Source organism: Delphinus delphis, chromosome 12 (genome assembly GCF_949987515.2).
Source record: "Delphinus delphis chromosome 12, mDelDel1.2, whole genome shotgun sequence".
NCBI lineage: Eukaryota > Metazoa > Chordata > Mammalia > Artiodactyla > Delphinidae > Delphinus > Delphinus delphis.
In genome coordinates, this window is record NC_082694.2 from 16232668 (window position 1) to 16253694 (window position 21027).

Below are 21027 nucleotides of genomic sequence, written 5' to 3' on the forward strand. Positions count from 1 at the left end.
GTGTTAATTCTTATCATTACCCCAGCATGGTGTGGGGTTTGGGGAAAGGAAGTGTGCTAGTCTGCTTGGGCTGCCATCACAGGCTACTATAGACTGTGTGGTTTAAACAACAGAAATTGATTTCCTCACAGTGCTGGAGGCTCACAATACAAAATCAAAGTGCTGCCTGGGTTGATTTCTGATGAGGCCTCTCTCCTCAGTTTGCAGATGGCTGCCTTCTTGCTGGGTCCTCACATGGCCTTTTCTCTGCACAGAGAGAGAGAGAGGTCACCAATCCTATTGGATCAGGGCCCCACCCAAATGACCTCATTTAACCTTTCTTTCTTTCTTTTTTAAAGACCACATATATATATATATATTTTTAATTTTTATTTATTTATTTATTTATTTTTGGCTGCGTTGGGTCTTCATTGATGCGCGCGGGCTTTCTCTAGTTGCGGCGAGCGGGGGCTGCTCTTTGTTGTGGTGCGCGGGCTTCTTATTGCAGTGGCTTCTCTTGTTGTGGAGCACGGGCTCTAGGCACGTGGGCTTCAGTAGTTGTGGCACGTGGGCTCAGTAGTTGTGGCTCACGGGCTCTAGAGCGCAGGCTCAGTAGTGTGGCACACAAGCTTAGTTGCTCCGCGGCATGTGGGATCTTCCCGGACCAGGGATCGAACCTGTGTCCCCTGTGTTGGCAGGCAGATTCTTATCCACTGCGCCACCAGGGAAGCCCAACCTCATTTAACCTTAATTACCATCTCCAAATACAGTCATAGTGAGGGTTAGAGCTTCAGCCTATGAATTGGGGGTGTGGGGGGGGCACAGTTCAGTCCACATCCATAACAGGAGACGGATGTGCTCAGTCAGCCATGAAGTCAGGGCAGGATATGGGCTGGGTGGAAGGGGTGGGTGGTCGGGGAACCTGACCAAGGGAGGAGAGGGCTTGGAGGGTGTGCAGGAAGGCGGTGGCAGGGATTGCAGAAGAAGAGGCCCAGTCTGCCTGGTGCGTTCTTCCAGGTTCCCTCCCTGTCCTCACCTGGTATTCCGGAATTGTCATCATTTACAAAACGACACTTCTTCAGGTCAGAACATCCCTGAAAATCAGTTTCTCTGGTCCTTATGCTTGAATCCTTTGTCTGAGAAGAACTCAGGTCCAAGTTTTGAGAAGCACCTTTCTCCCCCTGAAAAGCAGACCTCATGTTCAGAGATGTGTGTGGAAGCTTTAGTTCCCAAGTCTGGCACCATCTATTAACATGACAGAAAAGGAGCAGGACTTTCTCCGTCGTCTTGCCATGAGGGGTCGGTCTAGACTCTTCCAAGGGCATAGTCCCCTTTCAGGTAAAGAAGGAGAAGCGATTTTTTTTTTTTTTTCAGTACACGGGCGTCTCACTGTTGTGGCCTCTCCCATTGCGGAGCACAGGCTCCGGACGCTCAGGCTCAGCGGCCATGGCTCACGGGCCCAGCCGCTCCGCGGCATGTGGGATCTTCCCGGGCCGGGGCACGAACCCGCGCCCCCTGCATCGTCAGGCGGACTCTCAACCACTGCGCCACCACGGAAGCCCCTGGAGAAGCGATTTTTAAGAGTGGCTGGGAAAGGGGGAAATAAATGAGCTTGAGGGGGACGTCCTGACTGCCTGGATACCCAGGTGAGGTGGGAGAGGCAAGGACCGGAAATCCTCAAGGTGTCTTGAAAAATTATGCGGGCGGAATGTTCTGAGGATGAGAGAGATCTTCCCCTCTGCTCCCCAACTATACTTCAAGGGACCGAATGGCTCTCAAAAGTGAACTAAGAAAAAAAGAAGACGCAACAACCCAACGCCCCAGAAGGTGAGGGCTGCGCCTAGACAGATGCCAGGGGCTTTGTTTGAGAGCTGGGCGGCTGGGGACGGGGTGAGGTGGGGCTGACGGGAGCCGCATAATGGGCGGTGCCTTTCATATTCAGAGCAGCCCTTTGATCGGAGGGCGATGAAAGTGCTGGAAAGTGGAGAGGCTCGAAGGGAGTGGGAGGCCTTTATCTTCGACAAAAAAGGCATCTGCTAGACCCCAGCCTCCTCGCCCGCCCCTTCAGCCCGTGGGCTCCCGCAACAATGTCCCAACTGGGACCTGGGTCTCCCCACAGCTGAAGAAGTCTCGGGAAAGAGAAGGAAGTCTGCTGCACATGTTGGACAGAGAGCTTAATGGATTCTTTCCACAAGCCTAGAAAGAAAGGGAGAGAGAAGAGGGGATGTGGGGAGGCAAGGGGAGAGTGGAAAGGGAGACATGGCGGGGAGAGCGGGGAAGGAAGGGTGGCATTTGAACACTGAATTAAACTGTCAGGTAATAAGCTTGTTACTTCTTCCAGTGAACACAACTTTTCAGAAGACAGTGCAGATGGGGTGAGTGTGTGTCATTGGAGGGAAGGGGAAGAGTGAATTCAGCTGACAAGACATGGTTTTGGGTGGACTGATCATGTTTTTTCTAAAAGACAGTATAATAAAAGACAAACACTGAAGTGAAAGGAGAAATCTGTCTATCTAGCTGTGTTTTCGAAGGGGAAAAGTAAGTCCCTTTAAGTCTTTGCACTGTTAGAAACTTCATGCTAATTGGAGTTTTATCATAATTGCAATAATTTCCACTAGTTCTTCCTTTCTTGCTGTCTCTTAACCCCTCATACAATCTCAACCAATGCAGATTAAGAGACTTGAAACAAAACAATTGCTTTTTGGCCTGGAGATGAGTATTTTCGGCTTGTGGATGATTTTTTGAGTCTATTCTGTGGGGTAGATGTACTCTTTGGGTGTAAATCTCGTGGTTCACCCAGTGCTATACCATTGAGTCAGATGTCCAGCCAGGTGTAACTGGCATGGCCTGGGGAGGGAGGGGACAGGCAGAATCACATCCTATGTAGGGCTGTCTCTTCAGGGGCTGTGGTTTGGGTAGAGGGTTGGGGGAGGAGGGAGCACAGTGATTTGGCACTTCTGGAACACCTAGCCGGAGAAGAAAGTCTGAAATAAGAGGATGGTTTTGTGGAGTTTTTTCCCCAGTGGTGGAAATTGACCCGACACAGTGATCTGGGTGAGGGCCATTAATTAACAGACATGGAAGGCTCCATGGAGCCTCATGGCCTGTGCTGAGGGGGGAGAAACAAGGGAGGCAGAGAGGACAGAAAGTGAGACCAGGGCATCTGCTTCCCTCGCTTCCTGAGATGGAGAAACTCAAGGACTTATAAGTAGATGACCGTCTGAGGTCATCACATCCAATCTCCTGCTCTGTTGGGGGCAAGAATCCTCTCTATGCGGTCTTTCCAATTTTTTTTTACGGCTTCATTCCCTTTATTTTTCTCATATAAAACTATGTGGTGACTACAGCTGGAGCCTGAGTCCTCTGCACGGAAACTCTGGTGTGGGTCTTTACAAGATGGTCAGTGAATTCCTGATACGGAGAGTTGGTGAACACTGTCTCTTTCCAGAGATCAGGAGTGAGATAACTGTAGGTCTTGGAAATGGCATCAGAAGTGGCCTTGGCAAAGTTGCCCAGGGTGGCAGTGCAGCCCCTGGTAGAGGTGTAGCCGTCGTCAGTTGCAGCGATCATCAGTAGCATCTTGGGCACAGGGGCTGAGACGATGCCAGTACCCCTGGGGCCAGGGATAAGGCACATGAGCACAGAGCCACAGCGGCCAGTCACCTTGCAAGTTACAGTATGGGACTTGCTGATTTGTTTCCCCAGTAGCCTCGCCACACGGCCATGATGGAGAGCTTGGCCAGAATGGTGGCCCCATGGAAGGCAGTGGCTATCTGCTTAGAGCTCTTGACATCCAAACCTACATGTCCGTTGTAATCCCCAATGGTGACAAATGCCTTGAACCTGGTCTGCTGGCCAGCACGGGTCTGCTTTTGCACAGGCATAATCTTGAAAACCTCCTGCTTGAGGGATGTTCCTAGGAAAAAGTCAGTGATCTCAGATTCCTTCATGGGCAGAGGGAAGAGACAGCTCTCCTCCAGGGACTTGATCTTCAGGTCCTTAACCAGGTGGCCCAGCTTGGTGACGGGGAGCCACTCCTGCTTCTCAGCCTTGCCTCCATGTGCTCTGAGGCCCCGACCCTGGCTGTGACCCTGACCCCGGACGCCGCTGCCAAAGCTTCTGTGGAAGTCACCGGGGCTTCCCATTCCAGGGCCTCTGGGCCCTACCCCAGCACCGACGTCATACGCCATTTGGTGTTTTTACAAAGAAGAAGGGTCATTCCAATTTTTTTTTTAACATCTTTATTGGAGTATAATTGCTTTACAGTAGGGTGTTAGTTTCTGCTTTATAACAAAGTGAATCAGCTATACATATACATATATCTCCATATCTTCTCCCTCTTGGGTCATTCCAATTTTGATTGAACAGTCCCGGTGTCAGGGAGAGCTCTGTTACAGTTCCCCAGGGAACATCCTTGTGCACTAATGAAACAGGAGGGAGAGGGGCAGGGCACAACCTTTAAAAGAATGATATAGCCATAGGACATGATGAAAACTAGTGAGAACCAACTGGGTCCAAGATGGCGGAAGACTTGACTTCTAGTGGACCTTGAGCCTCATTATATGCTCATTGTAATACATTAGCATATGCTAATGACACACCCAGCGGCGCCATGACAGTTTTGAGGCCCAGCATAAAAGGCTGAAAAGTGGGCCGTGGCCCAATTCCTGGAAATCCCCACCCCTTCCCCCAAATAGTTGGAATAATCCTCCCACCCATCAGCCTATGAAATTACCCAGCCCATAAAAACTAACCACCCCATATTTCGAGGCCTCTTGCTTCTTGCCTTTCAGTGACCCACACTCTGTCTGTGGAGTGTATTTCTCTCTAAATAAGTCTGATTCTTACCTACCACTTCGTCTTCAAATTCTTTCACGATGAAGAAAGAACCTTAAATTCACTGGCGGCACTAGCATATTTATTACACACTTGTGCTTGTATTTCTATAGGAGTGATTCCTAGAAGTGGGACATGTACTTTTTCTCTTTTCATGGCTGCTCACAAATTATGCATGTGTGGAAACACACACTGTATTGATACATACAAAAATGAGTACATGGCAATCATGGCGAGACAGGGAGCTCAAAAAGAAGGAAGGACTTTCTAATAGTTAAAAATGTCTCACGATAGAGCAGAGCACCTGACTTGGGGTAACAGGGGTTCAAAAAGTAGAGCTGGGCACACTCTGGAGACCACTGGGAACCTCTCCAAGGAGGCAGATCCCCCGCTGGTGGCTTCTGTGAGTCCTTCCAAATACAATGCATTTTCTAGGTGAGGCTTGGAGAACAACAAAGGTTTTGCAGGACCCATTCAGAAGCACTCTGAGCCCATCTCCTCGCAGAGGCTTGTGCTGGGCTCTGCCTGTCCTCTGCTGTAGACACAGGCCTATCTACTGTATCCCCAGCTGGGATGCCCTGGATGCTGCTGGGACCCTCCCCTGGTGCCCTCAAGAGGTAAATGGGTTTTTCCCAACAGGTCAGAAGTCTTCCTATGAGCCCAAGGGGGACACCCTGAAGCTAGCAAGAATGGCTGGTGGCAGAGCTTTAGGCAAAGCTGCTATCTGCATGGTTGAGCACAGAAATCTTTACAGGTTTCAAGGGAAGTAGCCTGGTTTGCTCTAAGGTCTTGGAGGCTCTTGGCGTCACCTTTTTTTTTTTTTTTTTGATGTGGAGGACCAAACTATAGTTCTGGGGTGAGGAAGTGACTGTGATGGTTTCTCTCTGGGGTCTTCACCTGGGCCTGAGCTCCCACTGAGTGTTCGTGGTTATCCTTTACTGCCCTCTGTGACCTGTTGCCATCACAGACCCTTTTGTCCTGTTGCCCTGCCAACAGCCATGCCTCAGGGCAGGGGCCCCATCTTCCTCCCCAAATGCAGTTCCACCTCCCGGAGGACGGCTGACTGCAGCGTGGGGGAGGGATTGCTGCTGCTATTATTATCATTATTGCTATTACTATTATTGTAAATACATTCTGCTGATCTCTTTGTTGTCCCCTCCAGGCGCTCAGAGTTCTAATATTCCACCACCTCCACCTCTCATCCTCTCTTCTCTAATGCATCTTGCTTTGCCCTCAGGTCCTGTTAACAGATTGACAGTGAGTGACAAGGACCTGTGTGAAGGTGTCTGTTACCCAGCAGTTTTTCTTTAAGAGAATTGGTTGTTGCTATGTCAGCACAGTAGCTTGGCAGGATGGCAACCATATAGGAGGCATTAGAGAGGAATTCTTTTTTTTTTTTTTTTTTTTTTTTTTGCGGTACGCGGGCCTCTCACTCTTCCTGTTGCTGAGCACAGGCTCCGGACGCGCAGGCTCAGCGGCCACGGCTCACGGGCCCAGCCGCTCCGCGGCATGTGGGATCTTCCCGGACCGGGGCACGAACCCGCGTCCCCTGCATCGGCAGGCGGACTCTCAACCACTGCGCCACCAGGGAAGCCCTAGAGAGGAATTCTTGGAGCTTCCTGGTGCATTCCCAAAGCTGGACTGGAGAAGGCAGAATGTGGATTTCTTTTGAAATAATGTTTTAAGTGGAGGTTTCTAGTTAGTTGAGTCCGCAGAACGGCTTATGTTTGTGTGGAAAAACCGTAGAAACGGTACTGTTTCAGGAGCATGCTGGCCCCATCCGCCAACACCCTGATAGCCCACATCCTTCCTTGTGAGGATATGAGTCAGACTCTGCAAACTATGGTGAGGAGAATTGTCAGTCAGGGTCGGAGGACTCAGCCAGTAACTCACTGCAGCTCTCGGAAGACATTTCATATTTGAAAGAGTTGAATGTGGTCGGTATTCATCTCTTGAGGTTCTTAGAGCTCTGACCCTGACTGAATTCAGTCAATCGCTCCCAGCCCCGCCTGCATGTCGGAGTCACCTGCGGGGGGGTGGGGGGGGGAATGTAGGCGGTGCTTGACACTAGCAGAGCTGTCATTACAGAAGCGGCGCCTCCAAGGGGGCTAGTGCACGTGCTTGTCCTGGTTTATGTGCAGCTGTTAGGAAGCGTGGAGCAGCCCTGGATGCACCGTGTGGACTGATGCCTGGAGGAATGGAGATGAACGAGCTGCAGAGCGGTGCATGAGGCCTGCTGAGATTTAGGTCCATGATGATGTGATGGATAATGAGTTATAATCTGTGTTTTGGAAAAAAGTTGGCTTGGGAGGTTTCTGAGAAAACCAAACCATCTGCGTGTTTGGAAGGGGAGGCTCCTCTGAGATCTTGGAGAAAGGAACCTGAATCCTTGTAGGACTGTATGAAATCTTCAACTGTAGACTTCTGCCGGGATTTCTCCCTGGGATCTGCCTGACTCAGCCTGAGCCCAGAGCAGAGGTCCCAGGACATCGTTGGATTGGGGGCAGTGGGGTCACCTCTGGGATGCCTCCAAGGGGCTTCTGTATCCAACCTGCTTTCTCACTGGAAAGGCCTAGGAAACCTTCATTTTGTCCCTTCTTGCTGTCAGAAATTTCCCTTTTCCTTTTCTATGATTCGTCTTAGTCATTGATTTAACCTTGTGGATAGGAAGTTTCAGCCTGCATTTACTTCAGAAACAATGGAAGTTACCTCTGTTTGCCAAGACTTGGCTTTTTATTCCTTGATTGTTTTACATTACATTGTAATGTATAGCTTCAGTATTTATTTATGGAAAGGTTTTTATTTGACTGCTTAAAGGCCAAAGGAGCAAAAACAAAACCAATAAAAGGTGGAGGTGATATCTCTGCTTCTTTCTATCTATCTATCTATCTACCTACCTATCTATTATCTGTCTGTCTGTGTATCTATCTGTCTGTTTTTACATGCAGAGACTATCCTTGGAAAGAGATTCAAGACACTGGCAGCAGTGATTACTTTTAGAGAGGGTGATTGGGGAACAGGAATGGGAGGGAGATTCATTTCTTTGTACTGTTTGAAATTTTTACCATATGCATATTAACTATCTTTTAAAAAAGTTATTTACTTAATTTAGTTATTTTTTGGCTGCATTGGGTCTTTGTTGCCTCACGCGGTCTTTCTCTAGTTGCGGCGAGTGGGGTCTACTCTTGGTTGCGGTGCGCGGGCTTCTCCTTGCTGTGGCTTCTCTTGTTACAGAGCACAGGCTCCAGGCATGTGGGCTTCAGTAGGTGTGGCACGCGGGCTTCAGTAGTTCTGTGGCTCGTGGGCCCTAGAGCGCAGGCTCAGTAGTTGTGGCGCACCGGCTCAGTTGCTCTGCGGCATGTGGGATCTCCCCGGACCAGGGCTTGAACCCGTGTCCCCTGCATTGGCAAGCGGATTCTTAACCACTGCGCCACCAGGGAAGCCCCATATTAACTATTCAAAAGAGAGTAGAGCTGAGATTGATATGCCTTAGGAGTAGACTTTGTCCTCAAATTCTTTTTTTTTGTGTGTGTGTCCTTAAATTCTCACACTGAAATACTAATCTCCAGGACCTGTGACCGAGACCTTATTTGGAAGTAGGGTCTTTGCAGATGATCAAGTTAAGGTGAGATCATTGGGGTGGGCACTAATCCAATATGACTGTGTCCTCATAAAAAGAGGAACTTAAGACACAGAGAGACACACAAGGGAAAACGCCATGTAAATATTGGAGTTATGCTGTCCCAAGCCAGGAAAATACCAGAAGCTAGGAGAGAGGCCTAGAACAGATCCTCCTCTAACACCTTCAGAGGGAGCATGACACCACTAACACCTTGATTGTGGACTTCTAGCTTCCAGAACTGTGAGACAATATGTTTCTGTTGTTTAAATTATACAGTTTGTTAAGACAGTCCTAGCTAACCAGTGCAACGTGTGAGAAAATGTTAGCAGAAACCCCAAAGAAAGGAATTGACTGGAGACAAGATGCCTCTGGGGTCAACTTAGCCAAACAGAGTTGTTTCTTAGGAATTTGCTTCTCTGTGAGTCACATCCTGGAACCCCACATTTGTTAGACTGGCCCAGACTTTGCCAAGAACAGCAAGGAGAGTAAACTACATAAGGACGATCGACAGTTGATAATTCTTTGGAGAGGCCCCTGTAGGTTTCTGAGGAAGCTGGATCTGGCCCTTAGTGGCTTTAGCTGGGGTGAGTTGGGGGCTGTGCGTTGTTTTTGTGGAGCCCTCATGTCCTCCCTGCCCTCTGCCTCAAGACGTGGAGACTTTCTGCAGGGACCTGGGGGTGGTGACCTCCTCTACTCAGGGGCAGACACAAGTGGCCACCCTTGCTTTGCACCAGAGGTTTGCGGCAAGGAAGGCACCTCCAGCAGTGCCTCCGGGGACCTGCCCCTGGTTGGACAGAGTTCTGGTGGCCCCAGGAGTGGACATTGAGCTGAGGTCTGGGCAGCAGAGGTGATAAAGCACTGCTGTTTGGAGGAGGCAGAGACTCACCTCCTTGGCTGTGTGGTGGTGAAGATGGTAGCTAACAAGGGCTCAGAGTCACTGGGTGTGTTAGGCTCCAAGGAAACCCTGGCAGGGCCTCACTCAGAGACTTATTCCTCAGGAAACCATGTCTGGTCTTTCTCCCAGGAGTCTAGTTTGTGTCAGTAAGAGCTTTTCTCCGTTAAACATAAACTGCACCAGAGGCTTGCCCAGGTCCCTGCAGAAAGTCTCCACGTCTTGAGCCATGGAGGGAGGAGCTGGGGTGGCTGCCTTCTAGGAATACCTGGGCCAGACTGTCCCTTTAGGTGCTTCTCTGAGCCTTCCTTTGGCTTTCACTGAATGCGTTTCATGGAACAGATAACGAGCCCTGTGTTTGGTGCTCAGGATCTTGCGGGGAGCACTGTGGGCTGGGATCCTTGCTCTTTCTAGGCAAGAAAACCCAGCCCCTTCCGCTAAATCTGTTAGGTGGGCACTTGAGGCAGAGTGGTCAATGGCTTATCCGGTGCTGGCTTTTCATCTGCAAGATGCTTAAGGCCTCTCACAAGTAGTTAGGCTATAAATAAGCACAGGATTAAAGCCTCCAAGGTTAACAGTTAGAAAGTTGTAGCAGCTCTAGAAGAAAAGACTCGGTGAGTATAGGAAGTTGTGTTAGAGAGTTAAAAAGGGCGTTTCTGTGGTTTTTTAGGAAAAAAAAGAAAGACTTAGTACCAACTCAGACACATGCACAGTTCACTGTTCACACTTCCTTAAAAGACATGTATTTGTAGTATGGCCGCCTCAGAGTTGCCGGGTGCCACACGGAAGGACCTCCTTCCTGCCAAGGCAAAGCAGCAAGGGGCTAATCTGGGAAGGGTTTTGATTTGCTTGTGGATGGGCTGTTCTAGCAAGCCTGAAATCATAGAGTGAAAGTTTAACTTTGGGCCACTGCCTCTGAGAAGGTGATGTCTTTCTGTGATACACCAGCCCCCTATTCGTCCCCTTCTTCTTCTTCTTTTTTTTTTTTGTTTGCGATACGCGGGCCTCTCACCCTTGTGGCCTCTCCCATTGCGGAGCACAGGCTCCGGACGTGCAGGCTCAGTGGCCATGGCTCACGGGCCCAGCCACTCTGCGGCATGTGGGATCTTCCCGGACCGGGGCACGAACCCGTGTCCCCTGCATCGGCAGGCAGACCCTCAACCACTGCGCCACCAGGGAAGCGCCCCCTCTTCTTCTTGACATCACCTCCCGCACTTCCAGGTAAAACGAAAACCCTAGGATGGCAAGGATCTTGTCTTTCTTGTTCATTACTGTATCTTCAGGGCTTGGATCAGTAGGCACCAATAACAATTTATTGGCTGAATTAATGAATGGAAGAAGAATGAATGAACTTCAGGAATAGTTAGCACTGTACTTGCTGTGATTCTGTTCTTTATTAGTTGACACAAGAATGACCTTTCATGACACCTTTCAGATCCATTACACTCTCTCATTCTTGATGATGCTTGGTTGGCCAGCCACTCAATTTCCAGAATTCTAGGCTAACCCAGGATTACGACTGGCTTTTTGCTCCCTATCCTGTGCTTCCCTGCACCGCCATCCCCAGCCTCTGCTATCCCCAGACCTTCTGTTGCTTGAGGACCACAGGCTGCCAGGGAACCTTCAGGATGAGCACCTTTAGCCAGGTTACTGTCCTGATGCTCTTCGTCCACCAGGACTGTGTGTAATTCTGAATAGGGACGCGTCTGATATCCTGAATAACTTAATGCACTAAACTCCCCGTCAACCATTTTAATGTCTCAAGGACATTACTTCTTTCTAGGCAAAAGGGAAAACTACATTTCCCAGCCTCTCTGAGGATTAGGCAAGGCCATGTGACTACTTCTAGCCAATGAATTGTGGGAATTCCAGGCTGAGGCATTTAAGAACTGTAGGTCGCCTGCCATGTTCACTCCACTGCCTCCCATGGAAACCGACGGGAGAAGAGTGTCACAAGATAAACCAAACTGGATTCCCAAGGGACTAGATGGATTGAAAGAGCCACTACCTCGCTCAGACTTTGTGTGAGCGATCTACAGACATTTGCTAAGCCATTGAAATCTCAGGTTTAATTTGTTATTGTGGCAGAGCTTAGCCTATCCTGATGTATACCAGGAGAATATGGGAGTTTAAGAGAATGGAGGCTTGGTAGGGACAAGCATTTAAGGAATAAGTCCAAATGCAGACCTCCCAAAGCTGGCTGAGGGATAAGCTCAAAGGAAACGTGAGTCTCTGGGGGTAAGATTTATGCCCCCACATTAGGCCTAATACTCCTCCCCTACCTCCACCCCCCATTTACTTTTCTGAGAAGTTTGGTGAGTCTGGCTTGTCTGGAGATGCTCCCTATTTGGAGATGCTCCCTATTTGGAGATGCTCCCTATTTGGCTTGGCTGGCGAAGTTCTGCTGGGCTTCCTTTATAAGTGTCCATCCTGCCTCAGACTTCAGTTTGTGGCAGAGCCATTTCTAAACCTTATTCGTTCAGTCAAAATTTATTGAATGTTTACAGCATGTCATGTCCTGTGTGCCAGATGGGAAGGAGGCAGAGGTGAGGAGGACACGATTCCTACTCTCGGGGTGGCTACACAGGGCGATGCCATTAGCGGTGTAATAGAATAGTCACAGGAGGCTCTGGGCAAAGAGGAGATGGTCTCACTGTGCCTGGGAGTTAATGACAGAGGCTTCACGAGGAGGAGATTCTCCTGTTGCTATTTCAAAAGACACGTGTGTGTCTGCCATAGGGATGAGGGTAGGAGAAGCCCTCCAGGCAGAGGGAACAGTGGGCGTGTGCAATTGCAGCAGCGCGGTTTCCCTGGCACGCTGCTGGGGCTGCATCGGCACGGAGGTACAGATTGTACCGGAGGCAGGGCTTCTGTATAAAATTGGCTTTGGGAGATTGTCTGCATTACCACTTAATGCTTATTGAATTTGTGTTTTAATGGAGAGTTAAATTTTTACTAAAAAAAGAAAAATGCAAAAGTAAAAAGGTTTTTAGAAAAAAGAATAGTAAAAATCTTTTGACTGGGTAGGAATCAATACCAAGGAAATAATTTGAAAATAGAAAAAAACTTTCTGCTCCCAGATGCTCTTGATGGTGTTATTCATGATACTTTTAAAAAAATGAAGACCTAACTATTTGACAATAGAAAGTTTAGCTAAGTGATGACCTATCACATGCGATGTGAGGCTAAGAATTCTGTCATGTGAGGAGATGCTTACACTGTCACACAAAAAGTGCAGGATACTAATTTTTTTTTTTTTTTTTTGCTGTACGCGGGCCTCTCACTGTTGTGGCCTCTCCCGTTGCGGAGCACAGGCTCCGGATGCGCAGGCTCAGCGGCCATGGCTCACGGGCTCAGCCGCTCCGCGGCATGTGGGATCTTCCCGGACCGGCGCACGAACCCGCGTCCCCTGCATCGGCAGGCGGACTCTCAACCACTGCGCCACCAGGGAAGCCCACTATTTTTTTTTTAATTGAAGTGTAGTTGATTTAGAGTGTTGTGTTAATTACTGCTGTACAGCAAGGTGACACAGTTAAGGATACTAAATATTATGTATAATACAATCAATTGTATAAAAGGTATAGAATAAACTGAAAGAAAATATACTCAATATATACCCACATGTTGTTAAAAGCAGTTATAACTCAAGTGTTGAAATTACGGGCAATTTAAAACTTCTTTTGTATAAAATTTTCTGTTTTCTAGGTATAGTGTGAGTGCTACTCTTATCTGGGTGAAGAAAAGCTTTAGTGTGCCCTTCTTTCTGATTCCTTTCCTGCTTTCCCATTTCCCTCTCTCCTCCCTCCTCTAACCCTCCCTCCCTTCTTCCCAATTTCAGACTCCTAGCTAGGTCTTTAGCATAAGCCTAATAATTTAAATTAGACCATATGACCGAAGTCAGTTACGCTACTTGGTAGCAGCGTACCTCGTGTACAGCATGGTGGTGAAGATCTCGGGCTCTGGTATTAAACTGTTTGGGTTCACACACTTTGTGGGGACACTTTGATTTACTAAGCTATGTGACCATAAGCAAATGATTTAACTTCTTTCCCCCTCATTTTCTTGTTCTTTAAAATAGATTTAACAGTAGTTACTACTTTAGGATGTTGAGAGGATTAAATGAGAAGAGAAGCAAACTCTTTAGCAGGGTACATAGTCAGCACTCAGAAAATAATGTTACTGGCTTAGTTTTGCTATGCAAACTTATTTAAACCTTAATCATCAAAAGCAAAGACAAACATCCTAGCAAGTCTTTGTAAGCGTCTTGTCAACAGGTGACCCTTGAATACGTTGAGAGGGGACTGAATAAACAAAGTTCTTATTTAACATATAATGTTAAATATAACATTAATATAATGTTATATTTAATAACATTAAATGTTATTAAACATTAATGTCATATTTAATAACATTAACAATATTAATGTTAATAATACAATTATTAATATAATATAATGTGGCCCATACAGTGTTCCCCAATTTGCAGACTGGTGAGTCTATTAGAATGAGTGGCCCAATCTTCTCTAAATACCAAGAACACTTTAATAAAAACATTCCAGAATCAATGGAAACTCTTAGAGGAAGGTCTCTTAGCAACAGGTAACCTGGGCTCATCCCGAATGCCTTTAGAACACTAAAAGCCATCAGCAGGTGTTTGTGAGCCGATCAGACCCTGGGATCTTGGTTTGGATGAGTTATACTGAGACAGAACGTGTGGAGCCTCAGCCTGGGGCATGGCAAACCTGAGAGGTGTTTCCATAACGCCCCCTGGCCTCCCCTCCGAAGGTTCTTCCTCCAGCTGATTGAAAGCCATTTAGCAACACCCAGTGGTGTGGATAGGTCCTCACTGTATGGCTTTAGAACCCAGGGGCTCATCTTGAGTTTCCTCACTTAGACTGAAATTTGCGGACATGCCCATGGATATGTCTGCTTCTGTCAGCTCACATCACCAGCAGAGGGCTGGGGAGGGTGGGAACACAGCATGGCCCAGAGGGTCCTGTCCCAAGATAGAAGAGGCTGGTCTACAGATCCTTGGGGAGCTGACCTCCAGGAGAGGCTGGAGGAGGTGTCTCTGACAGGAAGGGGGGGATGTGGAGAGAAGAGAGGAGAGGAGGGGATTTTACAAAGAGGGAGGTGCCCCCCTCCCCATTTGGTTAAGGTGCCTTGACAGGGACAGAGTAACCCAGGGAGGAAGGGGTGTGGAAGGAGGGTGTGTGGCAGGCAGGCTCACACGTGGTGGCCTGTGGGAAGCAAGGTGACAAGACTCCCATGCTCTTTGCCACTCAGAATGAGGAGGAGAAAGAAGGGGATTGGGGCTGCATAGTGTCATTTGATGACTTGAGACCTGCAATGTGTTATCTCCAGAGAATTGAAAATTTCCTGCTGAAGACCTCATGATCAGACAGGTCCCGCCTGTCTGCATTTCAGCCAGAGGGAGACGGGGAACATTCCAGCAAAGGCAGTATCCTATACACTGATTACTGGGGCAGCTGTCAAAGGTGATATGTCTGTGTCCATACTTGGGTGAATGAGAGGGAAAATGCCACAGTGCTGTCAGGAGGCTTGTAGAGGGTGGCTGGTCCCAATTCTCACCTGGGAAGGTGCCAGAATCCCCGCCTTTCCCCCTCTGACCTAGCTCTCCAGTGCCAAGGGCAATTCGCTGCTTTGTAAAATTCCTTGAGTCTGAATTGTCCCCAAAGATGTTCCAGTTAACCCTTCTCTTGCGATGTGTGCCTGAAATCAGCTTGGGAAACCCAGCACGCTCTCCCCTCCTCGGGGAGAAGCAGAGCACACTTTAATGTGTCAAAACTTGGCAGAGTTTCATAAAGATAAAAATCTGTTTGATTTTGTGTAGCCTTCATTTCCCCTCCTTTTCCCACAATAACTTCCATTAACATCCCATGGACCTAATGAATCCATTAGCTGGCAGATGCCACCCTGATGGTTGGAAAAGACCTGTGTGTACTGTGTCCAGTCCTGTCCAGTCCTTGATGTAATTGGAACCTGTTGGTTCGTGTGTCTGTCTGTGTGTCCCTCCCTGCCCCACCTCCCCAGGTCCTCACAAGCCAGCTCTTTGGGACCCTCACCTCTTGATCACTCTCATGGGAGAGTTCCAGGTTGTCGGTGTTCCTCTTAAGGCACTTCCCCAGGTGTCATCTGCTGGGGGCTGACTTGGGCAGGACTGTCCTCCTTCTCTTTGGACACGGTCCAGGGACTTGCATTCCCTTTTTTATTTTATTTTATTTTTTTGCTGTACACAGGCCTTCCACTGCTGTGGCCTCTCCCGTTGCGGAGCACAGGCCCCGGACGCACAGGCTCAGCGGCCATGGCTCACGGGCCCAGCTGCTCCGCGGCATGTGGGATCTTCCCGGACCGGGGCACGAACCCGCGTCCCCTGCATCGGCAGGCCGACTCTCAACCACTGCGCCACCAGGGAAGCCCTGCATTCCCTTTTGTAGTGGCAGGGTCCATTCCTTATATAACGAACACAGGTGAGGCTATTGCCAGCCATGGACAAAAGAAATAAGATGGCAGCTAATGATTGCTGTGTCAGAGGACTTAAAAGAGACCTATATTTTCTCTCCTCAGGTCATCTTTGCTTTAAACCAGCCCCTCCTGCAGCAGGAAAGCCTGTGAGCGGGCGGCCTTCAGATTCCCTATACAACAGAGGACCTCATCAAACACTATAACTGCGGGGACCTCAGTTCCACCATCTTCAGCCATGACAGCTCCCAGGTGAGAGCCCTTATCCCCTGCTCAGCTCAGGGTGCATTTAAGTGCAAGAATAAGGATGTCACCTGCTGACACTGGGACATCCTGTGTACAGAGGATCGAGGTCATGAAGGGCTCTAAAAATACAATTGGGCATATGTAGGTGTTGAGTGGGATGCTGCAGCTAACAAAAGCATTCTTTAGGAAACTTAAGAACTGAGAGGGGGACTTCCCTGGTGGCTCAGTGGTTAAGAATCCTCCTGCCAATGGAGGGGACACAGGTTTGAGCCCTGGTCCGGGAAGATCCCACATGCTGTGGAGCAACTAAGCTCGTGCGCCACAACTACTGAGCCCACATGCCACACTACTGAAGCCCTCGCGCCTAGAGCCCATGTTCCACAACAAGAGAAGCCACCGCAATGAGAAGCCCGTGCACCGCAATGAAGAGTAGCCCCTGCTTGCTGCAACTAGAGAAAGCCCGCGTGCAGCAATGAAGACCCAACGCAGCCATAAATAAATAAATAAATTTATTTAAAAAAATAAAAAAAGAACTGAGAGGGGCATTGATGAGAGTTAATTCCCAGACGAAGTCAAAGGATGAAGCTTCAAGGGACTTGGCGGCAGGCCCCATGGCTTAGGCAGCAGGCAGCATGAACCAGCCTTCAGAGAGGAGAAGGGTCTGAGTCTGAAAGCCTCCTTGCTGGCTTAGGTAACTTTTGAGAAATGATGGAGCAGAGCTTTGGCTGTAGCTTTTGGTGACTTCCAGAAACATGTGAGCACGATGCAATGGGAAGTGTTCCTGGTATTCTTACGGAGGGGCACATAAGAAGCTGGGGAGGCTGCCAGCATTTCCGGTCATGGATTCCATCCTGCAGTACTGTAGTGAGTGTGGCCGAACTGGTGCAGTCAGTGTAGACACAGGCCAGGCCTTACCTGGGGGCCACCTAGGGGAAGAAAGTGGCTGGCCAGGGCTCAGAGGATGGCAGCCTCCCTACAGGAGGGAGGTAGGATGGATATATGTTATGCTTCGATCAACAAGCTTCCCGTGGGACAAACCCTGGCTTCCTTCCCTTCCCCACTAAGATCACGTGGAAGAAGCTGAGCTTCTGACATGGGGGAGTGTTTTGTCTTGCCCACCTTCAGGACACTGGAAAAGAGAGAGGCGGGAGCTGGTGGGTGTGAGTGATGCTGTCCAGGTCTGTTAGATCCGGGGACCCTGTCATAGGAAATGGGAGTGAGTATAAGAGGTGAAAAAGGAATGTCCCAGGGAGAGGGACTCACCCTGCAAATATCAAAAGATAAAAGGAACTTTCCAGAAAGTCTACAGAAGGAGGAAGTAAAACCAAGGCAGAGCAAGCAAGAGGAAGTGGAAAAGAAGAAATACACTAAAAAAGACATAGCAGAGTTTGGTGGTGATCATTCTTACGTACACCCTGGGTGGGGGAAGTGGGGAGAAGGGTCAAGGTCACTTGGGAAATTAAAATTTGAGGCGGCAGATAACAGTTAATCTTTTAACTTTGGGTTGGGAGGTGCTTGGGAGTTAGTTATACGGGCAGATGGCATGGCTGACAGAGCTGTTTGGGGACAGCTGTCTTACGCGTTCCTCTCCTGTGGCTCCTCCACGCCTGTCCTGTTCACGGGGCCCCTGCGGGTGCTGTGGGGTATGGGGAATGTGCCTGCCGTTGTGGAATGAGGGCCAGGCGCGTGGCCGAGTGGTGCAGGTTGTAGGGTATGTCTGGCATTTAGAAGGTGGAGCAGGACGGCAGGGGGAGGTCACCTTGCACATTTGGGGCTGCCTGCGTGGAGAGGCTGCTGGTGGAAAGGCACTGCTGTGTGGAAGAGAAGAGATTTTGGGAATCGGAGGGAAGGATCTTACATAAATGACATGATTAAAAAAAAAGACGACAAAGGAGAAGATGAAGGCTCTTGACTTGAAAATGAAAGAATATCATTTCAAGGAAATAACAGGAGAGCTGTTATCCAGAAAATGGAAATTGATGTCTATATTACAGCGTGTGAGGATTTTCAAAAGGTCTTTCGAAGGGTACTGGAAGTAGGAGAAGGAGTAGGGTATATATCCTACTCTGCATTTGACTAGGATAATTTTTTTTTTTCTTTTTTTTGCGGTACGCGGGCCTCTCACTGTTGTGGCCTCTCCCGTTGCGGAGCACAGGCTCTGGACGCGCAGGCTCAGCGGCCACGGCTCACGGGCCCAGCCGCTCCGCCGCATGTGGGATCCTCCCAGACCGGGGCACGAACCCGTTGCCCGCTGCATCCACAGGCGGACTCCCAACCACTGCGCCACCAGGGAAGCCCTGACTAGGGTAATTTTTAACCTTGTTAAATTCCAGGGAGCAGGAGGGGGGCGGTGGGGCGAGGCCAAGGTTTGGGGCTGGGGAGAGAACCAATGCAACGTGTCAGCCTCGCCTACAGCTACTGTGTTGCAAAAACCACTCCTGATTGTCACAGTTTTGGTGTATTAGCACCCTGTTGTTAGCCAAAATACTGAAACTGGCTAAGATGTGTGCTAGAATCAGGTGAAATATTCGCCAGTAGGGCAAAGAACAGTGGAGAGAGCGAGAGGGAGAAATGGGAATTGAAGAAATAATGAAAATGTAAAGATAAGGAATTTATAAAACAGTTGAATGTCTATAGAAGTTCGATGTATTTGGTAATTGAATCATAATGGTTGATTCTAAAGTATGTAATTGTGTAAAATTATTTTTATGAAAAAATCTTGTGTGAATCAAACAAGTTAAAACTATGGATGTGCTGTGGAAGCATCCCAAGTGTCCACTGACAGATGAATGGATAAAGATGTGGTGTATACACACACACACACACACACACACACACACACAATGGAATACTACTTGGCCATAAAAAAGAATGAAATAATGCCATTTCCAGCAACATGGCTGGACCTAGAGATTATCATACTAAGTGAAGTAAGCCAGACAGAGAAGGAGGAATATATGGTATCATTTATATGTGAAATCTAAAAAAATAATACCAATGAACTTATTTACAAAACAGAAACAGACTCAGAGACATAGAAAGCAAATTTATGCTTACCAAAGGGAAAAGAGGGAAGGGAGGGATAAATTAGGAGTTTGGGATTAACAGATACAAACTACTAAACATAATACAGAGAAACAACAACGATTTACTGTATAGCACAAGGAACTGTATTCAAGATCTTGTAATAACCTATATTGGAAAAAACTATATGTATAACTGAATCACTTTGCTGTATACCTGAAACTAACACAATGTTGTAAATCAACTATACTTCAATTAAAAAAAACACACAACTGTGACGTGCTATGCACAGAAATGGTTTCCTTATAGAAACACGTGGCAACAAACAGAATCTTTTTTTTTTTTTTTTTGGCTGCCCGTGTGGCTTTCGGGATCTTAGTTCCCCAACCAGGGATCGAACCTGTGCCCCCTGCAGTGGAAGCCAGGAGTCCTAACCACTGGACCGCCAGGGAATTCCCTAAACAGAATCATTTAGATGGAACAGAAATACCGTTTGACATAGCCTAAGAGTTCTTTCAGGGCACTTCATTTAATATTTTCTCACTTGGGTTACAGAGAATGATATTACTGTCTGGAAAAATAGCCGGCAGGAGGCTCCCAGAATCGTGTGTCACTTTTGACCTTTTTCTTGACAGCGTCTTGACCCTCTGGCCTGGGTGATTTGATGCTCAAATTAAGCAGCTTTGTTCATAACTCTGTTGCCCTTAATTGTTTTCTCTTTATTTTGGCGGAGGTTCCCGATTTCATTAATGCCGCGCTACCACCTGCAGAGCGCATCGCTGCTCAGGAGATCGACAGCTACTTCCGCCGGGAGCTTATCTACAAGCGGAGCAAGAGAATGGGGAAGCGGGTGAAGGCCCTTTTGGAGGAGTTCCCTGTCTTTGGAGCCGGTGAGTTGCAGGCTACCTCTGATTAGACCCAGGGCTCTGCTGCTTCTCCCGAGGAGGGGGTGTTGAGGTGGGCCCTGCTACGCGGTGAGAGGAGTGACACCTTCTTTGACTTTTTGATGATGTCAGAGTATCCGTCGTGGTTGAAACTTTGGTGCCTGTGACACTAGCTCTCCCTCCACGTGGGGCTCCTGATACACTCCGCAACCAGGAAGGCATTCCTCCCTCTTCTGAACTCAGCACTTAATCCCAACTTCTTACTGGCACCTTTCTGTTTTTTAACTTCCCTTAAAATTCATCTGTTTTCTCTCTCCTCCCTGACTGTAGCGTCCTAAGTCTAGGGCTGGGGGCTGATACCTCAGCTATTATTAACCATGAGTAGTATACATGGAAATACACTGGGAAAATTATTTCCTTTTGTGGGATTTTTGAAATAAATTCTCTTATCTTCTTGAGTGATTTTAACATATCTTTGCAGCCTCCAGAATTAAGGACAGAAATGCTGGAGGCTGGGTAGTGTGCAGAAGTGTGTATTTGCTGGTCTAGGTTTCTTTTCAATTCTTCCACTAGCTTCATAAACTTGAACAAGTCACCCCGCTTAGTTTTTTTTTTCTTACCAGTAAAATGCGGGGATTGGAGAGAAGCACTTCCGGAATAGCAGAATGAGTGATCCAGTGTGATCTCCTGATCTCACGATCCTTAGCTTACTTACATCTGCAAAACACCTACCCCCCTTTTTTGCCATGTGCGATAACATTCACAGGTTCTAAGGATTGGGATCTGGATATATTTTGGGGAATCGTTATTTAGCTTACCACAACATCTGAAAATTAATGTAATATCCCATATTAATGGAATAAAAGACAAGAATCACACGATCATCTCAATGGATGCAGAAAAGCATTTGACAAAATGGAACTCTTTCATGATAAAAACACTCATCAGACTAGGAATGGAAGGGGACTTTAACAACCTGTTAAAAAAGTTGCTATGAAAAACCCATAGTTGACATCATCTTTTTTATGGCCAAGTAATATTCCATTGTGTGTGTGTGTGTG

At 48.0% G+C, this 21027-nt stretch overlaps 1 protein-coding gene across 1 annotated transcript in view; it reads left to right on the forward strand.

Annotated features, from left to right (window-relative positions):
* TRABD2A (TraB domain containing 2A) overlaps positions 1–21027 on the forward strand; it is a 53464-nt gene that overhangs the window by 22770 nt on the left and 9667 nt on the right. The window contains 4 exon segments of the mRNA XM_060026363.1: positions 5978–6072; positions 6562–6660; positions 15918–16064; positions 19816–19972. Coding sequence (XP_059882346.1) covers positions 5978–6072; positions 6562–6660; positions 15918–16064; positions 19816–19972 — 498 coding nt within the window.